At 52.2% G+C, this 16501-nt stretch overlaps 6 protein-coding genes across 6 annotated transcripts; 3 read left to right on the forward strand and 3 right to left on the reverse strand.

Annotated features, from left to right (window-relative positions):
* Positions 1-2996: 2996 nt before the first annotated feature.
* Positions 2997-4340, reverse strand: MIND_00899200 (Reverse transcriptase domain-containing protein; the record flags this gene model as incomplete). Its single annotated transcript, XM_037365637.1, has 1 exon — positions 2997-4340. The coding sequence occupies one exon, from the start codon at positions 4338-4340 to the stop codon at positions 2997-2999; it is 1344 nt and encodes a 447-aa protein (XP_037218879.1).
* A 1193-nt stretch (positions 4341-5533) lies between these two features.
* Positions 5534-6218, reverse strand: MIND_00899300 (uncharacterized protein; the record flags this gene model as incomplete). Its single annotated transcript, XM_037365638.1, has 4 exons — positions 5534-5607; positions 5657-5896; positions 5951-6046; positions 6101-6218. 4 exons carry the CDS (start codon positions 6216-6218, stop codon positions 5534-5536), a joined length of 528 nt encoding a protein of 175 aa, XP_037218880.1.
* A 3249-nt stretch (positions 6219-9467) lies between these two features.
* On the forward strand, positions 9468-10151 carry MIND_00899400 (Ribonuclease H-like protein; the record flags this gene model as incomplete). The annotated part of the gene is made up of 1 exon (XM_037365639.1): positions 9468-10151. The coding sequence occupies one exon, from the start codon at positions 9468-9470 to the stop codon at positions 10149-10151; it is 684 nt and encodes a 227-aa protein (XP_037218881.1).
* Positions 10152-10189: 38 nt separating this feature from the next.
* On the reverse strand, positions 10190-11422 carry MIND_00899500 (Short-chain dehydrogenase/reductase family protein; the record flags this gene model as incomplete). The annotated part of the gene is made up of 6 exons (XM_037365640.1): positions 10190-10252; positions 10304-10409; positions 10462-10591; positions 10641-11128; positions 11180-11282; positions 11338-11422. The coding sequence occupies 6 exons, from the start codon at positions 11420-11422 to the stop codon at positions 10190-10192; spliced, it is 975 nt and encodes a 324-aa protein (XP_037218882.1).
* Positions 11423-11860: 438 nt separating this feature from the next.
* Positions 11861-13628, forward strand: MIND_00899600 (F-box domain-containing protein; the record flags this gene model as incomplete). Its single annotated transcript, XM_037365641.1, has 6 exons — positions 11861-12037; positions 12177-12548; positions 12593-12769; positions 12813-13181; positions 13228-13470; positions 13518-13628. 6 exons carry the CDS (start codon positions 11861-11863, stop codon positions 13626-13628), a joined length of 1449 nt encoding a protein of 482 aa, XP_037218883.1.
* A 1332-nt stretch (positions 13629-14960) lies between these two features.
* On the forward strand, positions 14961-16447 carry MIND_00899700 (Serine threonine protein kinase; the record flags this gene model as incomplete). Its single annotated transcript, XM_037365642.1, has 5 exons — positions 14961-15137; positions 15190-15300; positions 15347-15463; positions 15513-16045; positions 16090-16447. 5 exons carry the CDS (start codon positions 14961-14963, stop codon positions 16445-16447), a joined length of 1296 nt encoding a protein of 431 aa, XP_037218884.1.
* Positions 16448-16501: the final 54 nt, after the last annotated feature.

Consider the following 16501-nt stretch of genomic DNA (forward strand, 5'->3'; position numbering starts at 1 on the left):
CCCTTCTATGATTCTTTTGGATAAATATATAAGATGATATCATGTATAGAAGCCCTGCAAGCCAACCCACATACCTGTAGTTCTTTTCCTGGCCCTATACTCTGATAGAGCAGAGAATACCTTTCTATCTACTTATGCTAGTCACTCTATAGCCATCTAGACCCCCCCTCTAGCCCAGAGCCCTAAACCCCCTACATACTAAACCCCCACACCAGTCAAAGTCTTTTCCCCGTCCCCTAATCACCATAATATATTACCTTAGACTAGTCAGACCATTTATATGATTTCTATATATTTTTCCCACGAGTATACAGCCCAAAATGAATTTAATACCATTTGCTCAGGATGGGTGAACCACGGGCACTAAATAGCTGGTGTGATGTGACAGGGGGTGGAGACACCCATGGTGATGGGAACAGCCATAGGATGTGGGTTAAACCCATGCAGGGGAACCTTTTAGGTTAGAAGTCAGGGGGGGGTATTTAACCCTAAGAGGTTTAGGGGGGTGGTAGCCTGAGGTGGTTTACAATATCTTAAAAGAACAGTATTTGATTTACACTAATCACCCTGGGCCCGTAGATAGACGCGATACTGCAGCCTGCTGAGCTAGTTCAAAAGGCTAGCACTTGTGCTCCCACCGTGACAATATCCTCGGCCTATGCAAAATTCTGATCAGCCTCCGGGCCGGGCCACTGAGGACAGTCAGCTCGCTGCTCCGGGCCTCCGGCACAGCATCATTGTATTGTGGCACTCCTCGACCTTGCCGTCACTCCAAGCGCATAGCGGAAGTCTTTGCATGTGCAGGAACCTATACCATCAACAATACGAGCCCGGCGACCCGGATCGGCCGTCCGAGCGGGCTCCCACGAGACCTTTCTTGCTTCCCAACCACCACCATCGAAGCGCCCGAGCGAATGCGATTGGGCCTGGCGCTCGCCGATCTCGCGGATAACAACGCGCCAGGTGCACTGGCAGCTGCAGCAGAACACCATAGGCAGCACTCAAGATCGGGGGCGATTAACACCGGGCCCCGGCACCTCGGGGCCTGGCAGGGTGTATGCGGAGGGACTGCTGTCCCTGGTCATGGCTACGAATCCTACGATGGATGTGGGGAAGAAGAGGGGGAGTGTGATGAGCGTGGCCAGCGCCAGGGCAGGGTTGGAGTCCGTTGGACGAGGAGGACTCCTGGAGGATGGCAGTTAGTGTTTACTTTTCTTTCTCCCTCGACTTGTCCTTCACCTTCTCTGTGTGCTGATGCCTCTTTTTCAGATCCAATTGACGCGGTGTTCCACAGCCCCAGCCGGCGCGGGTTGATGGTGGACCTCGCGTCTGCGGCGCCACGCGGATGCCGGCTCCCCGGGAGTGACACAGGCGAGATTAGCCGCTGACGAGGAGGCAGAGGCGGAGACAGCGAGACGCCGGACGATTGAGGAGTGCATGGCGAAGCTGCGGGGCATCCGGCTCGGCGCGGCGCCGGTGCCTGTCCAGTCGGGCGTTGCAGGACGAGGAGCAACACCACGAAAAACTCGGCGAAGCTCGCGGGGATGGGCGGGCTCGGGATGTTGCCGGGGCCGCCGCCGCAGCGGTAAGCAGGAAATACGGCAGGAGGAGGAAGACAGGTCGAGCCGCAGAGCGAGAACGAGATGGAGGCCTCGAGGGGATCGGGTACAATAAAGCGCAAGCATAGGAGCAGGAGGAAGAAGAGGCCGCTGGTGCCCAAGTGCGGACCGCACCAGCGCCAGTCGATCCTGGTCCCCATTCTCGCCCCGGGCCAAGGTGCGAGCCCCCCGGCCCCGGTCCACGCGGGCCGGCCGCCGTTCCCAAGCGGGCTGCCCCCGAATCGGCGCGCTAGCACCCAGATGTCGACGCCAGGCACTGGCAGCGCGTCGCGCAAGTCGTCGACGGACACGTAGGAGGGCGTCACGGGCCGAGTTCGTCATGGTCGAGGTCCATGCGGAGCCGGAGGAGATCGAGGCCCACGAGTCGGCTGCCGCCCGCGCCCAGACCGGAGACGTCCTTGGATGTGGAGAGCTGCGAGCAGCGGGGAGCTACCGAGCGTGAGCATAGATTGGTGTGAGAGGCCAGCGTGAGTGGCCGGCGTGAGTGGCCGGCGGTCACGGCCAATCCTTGATTCTAGCACGCCAAAACGTAGAGCAGCAACAGATTAATCATGAATGAAATGTTACTTTACAAAAGACAAAGAACTTCTCTTTGTTCAGTTGACTCCCAGCCAAACTCCCGTTGGGTCTGCCATAAGGGCTGTCTGTAATGCTATCATTGGACCTGTCATCGGGCTCCCATCTCCCGGCCGCCATTACCATTGCCACCGGTGTTAGGTCAACTAATATCATGACTAATAGTATGTAATAGGACTAGAAATAATAAAAATAAGGAGAAAAACTATTCTCTTATGATATTCCTGGGCTACAGCCCATATTCTGTACATTGCCCTTCTGGGCTATAGCCCATATCTTGCGCATTGACCTAGGTGCTCACTGCTCCAGCTGGATTGGTGATTGTGCAGGTGGAGAAGGCCGTGGACAATGGTTTGGGTGGGTCAGAGTGTCTGAGGGGGCACCAGTCAAATATGCCTTGGTGGAAACCTGGTGGCCCAACCAGGAAACACTGAGGAAATCCGAGCAATACAACAGAACCTTGCTGTATTTGAGAACTATGACAGGGTACAGGGATAAGTGACTAAAGGACATGTGATCTACAGGTAGCTATGTAAGCCAGGCTTACACCCTCCCCCAATTTAAAACACCAGACCATACAGTAACAAAAAGATGAAGTACCATGAAGCGCACCGAACGGGCGGACACAACCAAGACAGCAAACAGGACACCAGGCCAGCCAGGCACGGAGCCCACGAGGACCAGATGCCAGGGAGCTTATCCCAATCGGCGGGCGGAAGTGAAGCTGGAGGGGCGAGAATGAAGAACGTGATTAAACGGGGAATAATGTAGTCCCAATGGCAAAACACAACAGCAGGAGCTTCAATCTTCACGCGTCGAGAGGTCGTCGGAAGAGTCGGAGTCGAAAACATTGTCATGCGGATAGGAAGCCATAACAGCGGCGATGTGGCGAGGGAACGTGGTGATACCAGGCGAGAAGTAGTCAGCCTCACTGTCAGATGATTCGGGGTTGTTTGCACGTCCCATAATGGCGGCCACACGACGGACCGTAGCGCGGGGAGGAATACCCGCCGCTGGGTCACCCAAACAATCGTGTTGGCGGTGTTGGACCCATCCCGGGTCACCAGGCTTCCGACGGCAATTGTAGCATCCACCTGCGTCACGTAACGCGTTGCGTTCAGCTGTTGTAAGCGGCGCGATAGTAGGAAGCGGAGGCGGAGTCGGGAGAGTGTTTGTTGAATGAGAGACAGCAGAGGAGGACCCGGAAGGCAACGAAGCGACTGCCATATGGCGAGGTTTGATGACACCCTCGCCGACAAGACAATCCCACGTCCCTTCGAGCAGTGTCGACAGCCCTTCGATCTTCTGCGAGCTCAATTTGAAGGTGGGGGTGTTGAGGATGCGACGACGGAGAATTGGGTGGGCATAAAACAACAGGTGATGCACGATAATGTTATCCGCGAGCTTGAATTCATCCCCAGCAGCGTTGAGTAGCCCGCGCGCTCTCTCGATAGCCTTGACCCACTGTTTTGCGTCCAAGGAGCCCTGACGCAAGTCGTAGAAGTCCGACAACGCCTCGATACGCCAAGTCGAGCGAACAAACTTCTCGCGGAGCTTGAGCGTGAAGTCGTCGAAGCATGAGAGCTTCTTCAGCTCATCCCGGTTCTCCTCCCACCAGTCCGAGACGGCGCGTTGTTCGAGTTTCAAGCCAGCGAGTGTGATGAAGTTGCGGGCCGTGAGGTTGTGCGACGGATTCATAGCTTCGAAGGACTCCATTGTGTCCTCACAACGCCCAATCCAGCTACGAATCGACAGGGGGGTGGGTTCGTCCGTGAAGGCGGGGAATACGATGGGTTTTGTCATTCTTGCGCGTGAATTGCGTGAGACGGTCGTTGTGGCAAGCGCCGAGGGCTGCGTGGGATGCGGGAAACGTGGCGTGGGAGCAGGTGGTGGGGTCGGCGGGTTGTGGAGCGAGACAGGAGAGGTGGAGCCGCGGGGAGACAGCGAGACCGCGAGAGACGCGTCGTCGTCAGTCGGCAGCGGAGACGCGGGCTCAGTGGACCCGGGGGACGATGCTGGGGGTGATAGGCGCGTGCGAGAGGCGATTTGGAGGTGTGGTGGTTCTTCGTGAGCCTGTGAAGAGCTTGGTCGTGGCCCAGGGCGACGCGCAGCCGACGCGGCCGGGCCCTTTCTCTCGCGGGACATGGCTGGCGGCGGGGGCGTGTGGGGCGAGGCGAACGGGGAGGCTGGGGCTTCCAGCGAGGTCGTTGGCGAGGTCGGCGAGGAAGAGGGAGGAGAAGAGAATGCGTGGCGCCGCCACGACACCGCCGGCGTTCCCACGTCAAGCACTTCGACGGCTTCTTTGGTGATGTCGGCGACCGCGGGCTCGGCCGAACGGACCCTTCGGCGACGCGGGGTTGGGAGCTCGGGAAGTAGCGCGCCGGCGCTTGTACGGCGAGTGAAGCGCGGAGTTGTTGGTGCTGATGCCATGAAGGGGAAAAAAAAGCAAGAATAGAGCTAGTGTGTTGTAAAAAAAGTGGAAACCTGGTGGCCCAACCAGGAAACACTGAGGAAATCCGAGCAATACAACAGAACCTTGCTGTATTTGAGAACTATGACAGGGTACAGGGATAAGTGACTAAAGGACATGTGATCTACAGGTAGCTATGTAAGCCAGGCTTACACTTGGATGCGCTCAGACGGTCCAAAGGAGGCCGAAGCAGGGGTTCCCCTGACAATCACTTTGGGATTACTCTGCTGAACGTAGTGTAGGACCTCTGATCAAGTTTCTACCAGGCACTAGCTGACTTAATCATTGGAGTGATGTCCCTGATTATATTTTGAGGGTCCCTATTGCTTCAAAGGGAATTGAAGAGGCCTGAAAGGAAGTTACCCTCACAGTTTAGCAAATTTTCCTGTGGCAACTATGTCAAATTTATATAGGGATAAGATTATAGTTGAATATATTCATAACATAATCATATTTTGCATCTGAATATAATTATACTATACTACAAATATATTATTGTGTTGAGGCTCCGAATACGATATCATTATAATATATTAGCTCTCGAACATAATATAATTTTATTTGGCCAGCACTAATTCTATCAAGGTCCAAACTCCTAACTTCGGGAATCGCCACCACCACCCACAAATTGGCAAAGCAAGCACTGGCATCGGAGCTCAGGTTCATTCAAGTTCTTCTGCATGGTACGCCCGACATCACTAAACATCATGAAAATACTCGTATCGGATAATGCACTGTAATAAAAATATCATTCGAGTAAAAGTAATTATACTTAAGTAAATTGGAAGCATTCAAGTTCATCATCATCATCGATTTATGATTACATCATTGCGCTTGATTGCTAGCGCCTTGCAACTTGAACGGCAAACTACGACGATACATCGCTGAGAGAATGAGCCATCGGTGGCGTTAACAGTGAAGCGTTCTGGGCATTTTCTCTTGCTGCATCTCAATCAGAACGCGTTCTATCCAAGGAGAAGAATGGGCTTACAGAGCGGCGCCGGCACAATCGCATCCCAAGGACGGTGTTCCGACGGCGAGTCGATTTGAGGGCTCAGAAGCTTAAGAGGAGATGGTGGCGGCGTGATAGTTATTCTAGGTAGAGAATGTGCTGACTTGGATCGTTTCTGCGGCGGTTTTGCGCTTGATGACGTCCATATTTCGTCCTCGCCCTCACATGTCGTGCCATAGAAGGGCAGCGCTGTCCGTGCCTGGAGCAGGATGCGCCGTTCTATCAAAGTATATGTAAGCTACGTCACCGGACCAGTCAGAGTCAGTTGCAGACCTCGTATATTCGCTTCACGCAACCGTAAGTTTAGCCACCGGTCCCAAAGAGCCAGCGCGTAAAACATCAGCATGAGAAAAATAAACATCGCGGTACCTAAGAGACACTAACATTAGGACCCCGAGCGTGCTCCGGACACAAAAAGCTCACTGTAAGAGATGCGCGACGTACTGGAACACTCGATCAAATCGGGCCGAGATTCATCAATGGGCCATGCATCTTCCGATGTGAGTGCATCAGATGCGAGGCTCGGCAGTATCGGGGACATGATTGACGATGGTGGGGGTTTGCTAGATGCAGGTTGCGGACTCGAGGCATGTTTTGTATCCCACTCCGACACAGCAGTGGAGATAACTGCTGTAGCCTTCCTTTCAGAAAACTGATGCGGCTGTGAGTGAAGGCTGTGCTTATCCGTCTTGTCGCGTATCCGTCTGGTCTTGGATCCAGCTTGGTTTACGCTCCACCCCAGGCCCAGAGGCTTCAAGAAACTTGGCGGCTTTCGAATTCGACGGCTTACGCGGCATGTAATCATTGTACAATTCAAGTTTTTTTAAGACAGCAAGTATAATATTTCGGGGGGTGAAAGCAATGTGAAAGCAATAGTGACCGTTATCATACTCCGTGCGGTGAAAGTTCAATGCTTGACGACGGAGCGATAGCGGGAGCCTGGGCCCCCACTTGAACAAGCGGGGAAAGAACACGACCGGGGCCGTTGCTTGTGCCAATATCCACAAACGCCTGGTAAACGGTACTCCTCGTACTAGGAGTGCGATTTGGAGTTCCTCTCTATCCGCCGCAGACGATTAGCTTCATCCCAAAGAGCAGCAGGGGTTCACGCACTTCCGGGTCGGACACCCGACGCCAGCCTGAGCCTTCTGCGCTGCGATTAAAGAAGTTGAACATGGGAGGGGGGATGGTAATGTGGGCTCGAAAGGTTGGCGGCCCCGAGATAGGGCTAAGAGTGCCTCCTGTGGGCGAGGCAAAAGTACGCCAGGAGGATGCGGTTTGAAGCCTAATACGGGGTGGTCCGCGATAGGGTCGACCGTGACCAGTGGACGAATAATAGTTGGTGGGCTCTCCGTCCGCCATCTGCCGTGCGCGAGTGCATCCATGAAAGAGGATGTAAACTGATACTAGAGATGAAAAGGAAACAAAGAAAGGAAGTAAGCTCCGAGTCACGCGGTTGCCAACTGGCACCAAGGAAAGAAAGCGACGGGAGACCAACAAGGCATCAGGATAAAAAATATTGCCACTACAATTGCGAAGGCGATGGGATTGAGCATTGAGGGTTGCGCGAAGAATATAGAGCGAGAAGGAAGGTGTCCAACACGGGCAGAGAATGAGTCGACGAGGACTATATAAGAAAATGCAAGGGCTTTACTGAAGCTGTGTTTGCTGTTGAGGTCGGTCGCCAGCGTCAAATCCAAAGCGCCGGAGGATAACGTTATACGAGCTGTTGAGGCACACTAGAAGAGGGTATCAACGCTGTATTCATATTTCGATGGGATCAGAGTCCCAAAGTCGAGAAAACAACGTCCGATTTGCGCCGTCCTTAAGAGCAAAACAGCGAATCTACCGTCGAACGCGGCCGCGCTACAGCCTTTTGCATGACATGCAGTGACTTTGAATCCTTCGAGCTGTTAGCTGTTGTTGAGATCAGAAACAAATACACAAACAGCGGTTCTGGACATTGCCATATTGGGCGAGAGGTGTTGAATGCTGTTCGCGGTCTGAGTCATGAAGCAGCTGGAAAATCGGACGCACTCAATACACGACTCCCCACTGATCAGCGGACCATGGGCGATACCCCACCTGGCCCGGAGACACGATAAAAGAGTCGCGCTGCGCCATTCTCGGCAACTGTTGCACGATCCGAGAAATCGCTTCGTCATATTCAACCCGAGGGTCGGCCCTATATTGGCAATTAATTGAGATTGTCAATGCAACCTTGCGTAACCAAGTCATTGAGTCGAGCAGTCCGTCCAGCTCATCCCAAGTAAGAATGTTGTCTACCTCTGTGGGTGACGATAGATCGAGCAGAAGATGTATAGCTTCTATTGAGCGATGCGTTGACCAAGATAGTGAGCGAAGAATTCCTGGGAGGAGTGCCTTTGCTGTCGTTGTTCGATCGGGAGTGCTGAAGGTGTCTGGTGCGACTGCATTGAGACTAAAAGATCGGAGAGCCGTGTTTTTGCTCCAATCAACATATCTAGAGAATGAAACTGAACTCAATCAGTATAAGGTCATAAAAACATCTCGTTTAGCTCACTGCTGCTTTCTTCCTCTGATTCTGAGAATCCGAGCTCGACATGCTGCAGCGATGAGCCAACATGAGCCAGAAACAGCCCAGTGCTCTCCAAAAACTGAGGTACAAGACCTGAGAGCTCTAGCGTCGCACATCGGAGAGCAGTGTTTGTACGAGTCGATTCAGAGACTAAAAGGTCGAGTATTTCGGCAAACAAACAGTTCTTCAAGCGCAGAGTCCGGATAGAGCAAGCCGCGGGAAATGTTACCCCGGAGACGGATGGTCTTGGGGCCGTGGACGGCCGCCAAAACGTTGAAGCAATCGTCAATGATTCAAGTGACAATGGCAGGAGAGCAAGGATGTGAAAACAGTCCGCCGTCTTGTTGAAGACCGCGCTATCAAGCTTGAGTTCCGTCAACTTGCTACAGTAAGGTACCAGCTCCCCAAGCGGCTGTTTCCCCAAGTCCTGCCAACGGAGAAATGTGATTGACGTTAACTCGGGAAGGCGCTTTCGCAAGATGGGATAGGTGGGATGGAATTCTAACCCATGTGCTCGGGTAGGGTCGATGTCTTGCAGCGTCAAGTGTGTAACGAACTGGGGGAAAGTACAGTATCGTTCGTTGGCGAGCAGGAGAAGGAATACACCGAACTGGCTCTCCACCATGCGACTCCAGCGACGTCTGAGAGTGACATGCTGAAACATGTGGTATCGGGAAGCCGGAACCCAGGAGCGACAGACAAGGCTGCATACCCCAAGGGAGTAGTAATCGTCGTGAAGGAAGTCGATGCTGTAGTCGATGAGTTCTGGAGGAAGCTCCATGCCAGTGAAATAAGGTGAGGAACGAGATTTCCACTGGAAGGCGGGCGGACGGCACTTGCTTTAAAGTATCCGGACAGTTGCTGGACAGCCGCGGCTGTTGACGCGACTTGTAAGTATGGTTGACGACGAACAACTCACAGCGGAGTTCGGGCCCGGTAGTTGACGTCTTGACAGGATATATAACATCAATGGACAGGTCGACTTGGTCAATTCAAGCTCAAGCTCAAGCTGAGCGCAAGCCAAAGTGGTTGAAACGGCGAGACATCAAAGACGTGACAAGCGTGACCATGACATTCTCTCTTTACCTCAAACCACAAACTCTGACAACGTCGCGGCCTCTTTCGTTTTCATTGTCCCTTGTTGATGAGCATCTTTTGTCCAGCTCAGAGCTGCCTGAGACTATCGTTCAAGTTTGAATCATCTCTCGAGCTCCTAAGCTTGCAACGCATAACATGAGCAACCGCGACAACGGCATCTGGACGGCCTCTAAATTTGTTCCTCCACCCAACACTCCACCTGAAGATGTATTTGGGTCTACGGAAATGTGGGAGACATTTGGCACCGCTCACCGTTTCCTAATTCGGCCTCAACACGTCCCACACATTGCTCCCCCGAAAACCTTGGCCATCTACATCGATGGGGCATGCTTTGACAATGGCACACCTAACTCCCTCGGTGGAGTGGGATTTGTGTTCAATGCGATTCCTCAACAAGGCACGGTCAGCTTCGCGCTTGAAAAAGAAGGCCCCGTTGGGAATGTCCACCAACACACCAACAACCGTGCCGAGCTTCGTGCCGCCATCGCGGCGCTGGAGTTCCGCGCCTGGTATATGGCATTCAACAAGCTTGTGCTCATCACCGATAGCGAGTATGTCGCCAACGGTGCAACAACTTGGATTCGTACTTGGGCTGCTCAAGGATGGAACACGACGGCCAGCAAGAGCGTTGCAAATCGCGACCTCTGGGAGAAACTCATTCTGGAGATGAAGCAGTACGCGGATGGCGGGTGTGATGTGAGTTTTTGGGCTGTCCCTCGTGAATGGAACCAACAGGCAGATCAAGCCGCAAAAGACGGTGCGGGGAGAACGGATGGCTGTGTCAGTTATAGTCCAGTCCACGTGTCTATACAGCACTAGTCTGTCGGAAACTTAAAGCACAACAGGTTCCTACTTGATTACAGCTCAAACTTTTCGCCTATAACTTCCTCTGTCGCAGTCCATAGTCTCTCAGCATTCGCCTGTGAAGTCAGGTCAGCACTTTGAATACAGTTTAGAGTGGGAATATATACTGGGTCGGTGCTGTGAGGGGAAACAGTCTGTGTCGCAATCTTGGAGTCGTCCAAATAAGCGCCAGAGTCTGCCGTAATGCGCGGGTCAAATGCAGCAGCAACGGTACTTGAAGAAAGAAAAGGAGTCGGTAATCTCAACTTTGAGCAACAGCACTCACGTTGCTGCACCCTGCGGGATAGTCTTCCATTTAAAGTCCACCGTGTTGGGCTTCCCGTTAGCGTCAAGCAGTTTCAGACTCTGCAAGACGGGGATCGCGTCGTCCTTTTGGTTGAAGTTGGTATCGATGACTAGTAAGAGAGCAATTAGTGAGAGAAAAGACGGGAGTGAATTCCTCACTTCCTGGGTGGAGACTGAAGGCCAGGAGCTTTCCATTTGCCCGCCGGGCCAGCTCGATCGCGGTAAGAATATTGGCCGACTTGGCCTGGAGGTAAGCATATCCCGGATGATGCTTAGACTCGTCAGGCGTTTTGAGGAGCTCCAGATTAACGCCCTGTCCGTATTTATGTGCACTACTCGCGACGAAGACCACGCGAGGAGTGTAAGTTTCGCTGGTGGATGCGAGGACTTTAGGAAGAATGAGTTTGGTGAGGAGGAATGGGCCAACGTGGGCCACCGCGATCTGATTCTCGAGACCGTCGACGGTGCGTTTATACCGCGCGATTGGAGCGGCGGCGTTATGGACGACGACGTGAAGAGACTCGGTATAAGCGTTGATTTCGACAGCAGCCTGGCGCACGGCTGCAAGGGAGGACAGGTCAAGGACGAGTCGTCGTACATTTGCTCCTGGAACTTCCTTCTTGATAGCGTCTTCAGACAGCTTCAATCTAGACAGATGGTTGAGCAAAAAATAATAGGAATCATAGGTTGAGACACACCTCTCGTCGTTGTAGCCGGTTATAATGACCAAATTGGCGTACTTGGAAATAGCCAAAGCAGCTTCAAACCCAATTCCGTTGAGAGATGTCCCAGTGATGAGGACTAAGAAAGCTTAGGTTGGAAATGTCATGGGGATAGATCAAAAGAGGGGACGCACCATTCTTGCCCTTTATTTCGCTAGAAAACGCAGTCGCTACTTCATCTGCCGTCGTTTCGAATGAGAAAATAGGATAGTCGGTCATTTATGTGGAGGAGCGAGATGAAGACGACACAGATGCCTCAGGGCACGCTATATATCGAGACCGTCGATGTTAATCGCGAATGACTGATGTAGACGGGATTCCCATTCAAGGAGGCTATTTTTCACTGTCAGCCATTTTTTTTGCAGATGGAACCGGGGAAAGACCTGGTAGAGTGGTAGGATATTTCAGAGTCCGAGTCATAAGTAGCGGTGGGCCCGAAGGAGTTTCACCGTTGCGCATGCGAGCAAAGGATGACACCCATCTTGGCTTCGACATCTACGAAGGATGAGTGTGATTTGTTACGCAAGTTTAGAACATACTCAGCGCTGGCCAATAGTTCGGGGGCTTGTGTGCAGCGAGTCGGAGAACGAAAGTAGTAAGTTACTGAGAAAGAGTGTGGTCACGTCACGTCACAGGCAGTGGGGGACGTGACAAGGAATGCAATTCTTGGACTTGCCTCTCGAACTGCTTTCCGACATCCTCTTCCATCTCGTTAGGAAGAGTCAATACCTCTTCAACGCCTGTCTGGTCAACAAGATATTCGAATACTTCGCAACGCCACACCTCTATGCTCGCGTCTCGATCTTTGCCTGGCAGAAACAATCGAAAGCAAAGGTTTGCTCAGGCATCATATCCATTGCGTAAAGCTTAACATCTGCTCTGGTCATTGCGCTCTTTCAAACACTCTCCCGGTATCCACATCTTGCGAAACATGTGCGGCGATTAGGCTAGTAACCTTTGAAAAACTTGAAAGCGAAGTCACTCGCTGATTCGACGATATTCTCTAGAGATCCGCGACTTTCCCAAGTCCTTCGTGGGAAATGAAGATATTGAATCCGTTGTTGTTCACGCATTGCGCAACTGCATCAATCTAGAATCATGTACCTGGACACGAGACGGCTCTTTGACCTCCGACATCTTACAAGTTCTCAGCGAGGGAGGGACTCTACGTGAGCTAGAGATAAATGGGAGGAGCGATAGTCGATACGACCCACGGATATTGACCTCCTTCACGATTCTCGCCAGAATCTCGCTTATAATGCCTAGTCGAGATGTGGTGGCGCTGCTGCCCACATGGATTGCACAAACGACTTCTACTTTGAGGAGTTTAACGCTCATATGCAAGGTATTCCACCAAATCCACTTGCTCGATTTGACTTAGGCTTGTAGATGTCGATTTTCATTGATGACGCAGTTCTCAAGAACATTGCGCCAAATGTCCCTTTGCTAGAACAACTATCGCTGACTGGCTGCCCAGCCATAAGTCACGAGGGAATTTCGGCTATGTTGTCACATAACGTCGTGGGCATACGATCCCTTAGCCTCGAAGGACTTCCAAAGAAATTCGTTGAGTGCCAGTTTGCATAGACCTCAATAACTAACAATAAAGGTGCAGCATATGCATGCATTGAGTGTGCATCTGAACGCCAAGCATGCCCTATCTCGTCTGGTCTCATTCACGCTTAGTCTCCATTCATCCGACTGGCTCGTGGACATCTTATCGCTTTTGCATTCTGCACCATTAGAACGAATTCAACTGTATGGAACACACGGACGAAGCTCTGAGTCCTCTTCGTATTCCCGAAACTTCACCAAAGCGGCGGACTCGTTTTGGACTGCCCTTCTTTCTATTCACAGTGCTCGTCTAACTAGGGTGTCCGTTCACCGGATGCCTATTAGTTTGCGTTCCATTCGTGAAGTCTGCTTGCGATGCACTGCTCTCCGTCAGCTTTTCGTCGTTGTGGAGCCTTCCTCACTTGTTAGTATTATTATTTATCTTTCACTGCTCAACTCATCTCTCCTAGAATACACTTGCGGACTACTTCATGCTTTCTTCCACATTAGCTGAAGTCCATGTCAACTTTGTCCAACACACAAATCACGATGAAGACGGCTCTAACACAGACTCCCTTCCGCAATCTGAGGATGAGGGCTTGAGTGACTGGGAGCAGTCTAGCATTCTCATTACTCCACAGCAAGCACTTTCCATTGTGCGGCGATGCCCAGAGACAATTGAGCTATTCGGATGCAACACTAGAGTTTGGCAGGTAAATTTGCATCGCACAGTCCTCGAAAACTACTGACCATTCGACAGGTCGAGCGAGTCATCCATCAAACTCCTGCGGGAGAGCTTGTTGCGGACAGGGTTCTCGCAAAGTACGACCAACCAGATGTGCCAGAACAGTTTCTAGTTGTCAGGACATGACATCAGTACTGTACATGTATCATTCAATGGCAACCAACACTGAATCCTGATGGGAAATGGGTTGGACCGCTCAAGGAAGACATTCGTCATGACAATCACCGCGGAGTGTCGCGGTCGCGGTCGGATAAGAAGAGCCATCATCCACAGCCGCGATCACTGGTGTAGCGCTCGCCAGTATGTCGACACATGGCCTGGGGATAGCTTCACAGTTTATGTCAGTGGCCAAACCACAGGCGGATTTGTACTATAATTACTTCCTGTATCAGAGTCCGCCGCACCGGAGACGTGACAAACTTGAGGACAGCAATTGTTCCGCGTAAGAACCTCGTTCGTTTCATGGCAGACAAACTTGCAATTTAGTAAGGTCTTGTATTTGGGAGTCGATGTCGAATGCGGGCAACATTTGCCTCAGCAGCCAACAAGAGACTTTTCGCCTGCTCCTCAAGCTGCTCCTCAAAGCCGAGGCTTGTCAGATAGCCGCAGAAAGCCTGAAAGGTCTGTGATGAGGTCAAGATTGAAAATAATCACATGACTGTGACAGTAGAATGTCACCACTTTTTTTCCCTTTCGGATCATGACGATGATTCAGTCCATTGGGGACCGGGGTGAACGGAAAATAGCATTGGCATCTTCCTCCGAGTCGACCCATCACTTCGAATCCTCTCAAACTTGCGGATCTCTCCTTCCGACAGACACGGTGTCACCCTTCAAGTTCCCCTGCAGGCCAACCACGCGGGCGGCTCCCATTGCGAGAGTTATGTCCAACTGCCTATCCAGCCGGGTTCAACCAACATTCACCTTTCCTGGCTGTGTATATTCTGGCTCACTCGGCTCGTTATCGTATGTGCAATCTTGCAGTATCGCAGTTAGATCGGTGCTAGTGCGGTCGAATGCGATGGTAGTCTTGACGGCGAGGTCACGGGTGGTCCCGGCCCCCTTAGCGAGCCCGAAGCGCTGTTTATTGTGGTAAGTACGTTACATTAGTCTGTTTGGGTTCCTGTGGGGCTTATGGGCGATAAGGCGATTGCTGACCCGCGTCTTTGGCCCGCCACATTGTCGAGCAAGCCGTTGGGCGGAGCCAGCAAAGTCGCGAAAGCTGAAAGCCCACTTTGAGGCTAACAACCGTGTATACTCAGCGGCGCTTTCCGAACCGGGATTCGCCATCGATGTTCCATCCTTGGCAAGCACATTTCGGCATTCGGAGTTCTCCACGACGTCAAGACCATCACTTGTCTCAGAGTCAGAAGAAGCGCAGCCTTGAGCAACCAAACGTGGCCGCTGTGGGCGACGTCAACTCTCTCCTCTTGTACTTGTCTTCCGTCATCTACTACAATGGCGACCTCGGACCCTTGGCTATTCCCTCGACTAATACAAATCCCACCGAGAGCTCTTGGGCGGAAGGCTGTCTCAATCCCTGACATAACACAGTTCTGGCGTGTTACCCAGGAATTGTTTGGTGTTCGTTGCAGAGCGCCAACAGAAATATATGCGAGCGGGGTATACAACGAGGCGCGTCGTCTATGATCCATTGGCAAGTTATCAGCTCACTGATTGTCACTAGCTCTTCAAGCTTGAACTCGATACTCCTCCTAACGCAGATCTGCCAAAGATAGTCCTGGCACGCGTGGCTCGAAACGCAAAGACGCGGTCAGATAACAGTCTAGAATCCGAAGTAGTACCGTCAATCGACATCCGTTACTTGCACTCACAGATATCAGGTTGCTACCATGGCTTTCGTCAGACAAAATTGCCCCGAAGTACCTGTTCCACGAGTATTTGGATACTGCCCCTTCCAAAACAACGCCATCGGAGCTCCCTTCTCCGTTGTCTCTTTTGTGCGTTTCCTCATAATTCTCGAGCCATACTAATGCTGACTTCCCTCAGTCGGAAGGTGTTGAGATGTATGGTGTGCCTTGGGAAGAACTGCCTCTCGAGTCAAAACTCATCGGTGTCCGCGATTTTGCCAGAATCATTGCCCAATTGACCCACCTTAACTTCAAATCAATGGGATCCATATACTTCAAATTTGAGGCCCAGCACTCTCCGTCTCAAACCATTGCTCCTACCGGATTTTGTCTTGGCCCCGCAAGTTGGGCAAAGGACGAGTCGGCTTCACGGATGGCGGCCCTGGCGATGGAGGACACGAAACGAGACCGAGGGCCATGGAAATGCTCTGCGCACTGGCTGAAGGCGTCGCTCGCAGAAGATATTCAATTCATCGAACGATTGCCGGGACTTGCCAAGCAAAGCTTTGCTGCCAGAACCAACAAAAGCGAACGTGAAGGCGAGAGGCGGTTGCAATTGGCGAGGAGGGTTCTTCCTCGAATGCACGACTGCGTTATGGAGCCAAGAGACGATCCATACGACCAATGCTCGACCGGGCCGTTTGTTTTGGGCCACTTGGATTTGAACCCCTGGTAGCGTCAAGTCCTGCATGTCACTTTGACTGAACGCTGGGTAGGAACATGATATACGCTCCGAAAGGCCCCAACGCTGGCCACATAGTTGCGATAATAGACTGGGAAATGTCGCTGACCGTGCCGCTTTGGCGTATGGCATGCTACCCACTCTGGTTTGATCTCGCCTTCTCGTCGACACGGAAGACCCGACCACCAGAGGAGGCCCGCGCATTCAAAGACACGTATATCCGCGAGCTCCAGAAACATACGCGGGATGCATTGGTGTTGCGTGTCGTACAAAATGCACAGTACGAGGCGCGGAGGAGGTTCGCCGAGCTGGCTGTCCTGGGCTGGGAGGAGGCAGATGTTATGGACCGCTGGTTAATACAGAATGATGCGTCGACAGCACCTTCCGAGTGACCCCCGAGAGTCGTTGGTGTCCCTTGCCATTTCTATCGTCCTTCTGCTGTGAAA

This window comes from Mycena indigotica (assembly GCF_014461135.1).
Source record: "Mycena indigotica strain 171206Taipei chromosome Unknown Mind.scaff0007, whole genome shotgun sequence".
In the NCBI taxonomy this organism is placed as follows: domain Eukaryota; kingdom Fungi; phylum Basidiomycota; class Agaricomycetes; order Agaricales; family Mycenaceae; genus Mycena; species Mycena indigotica.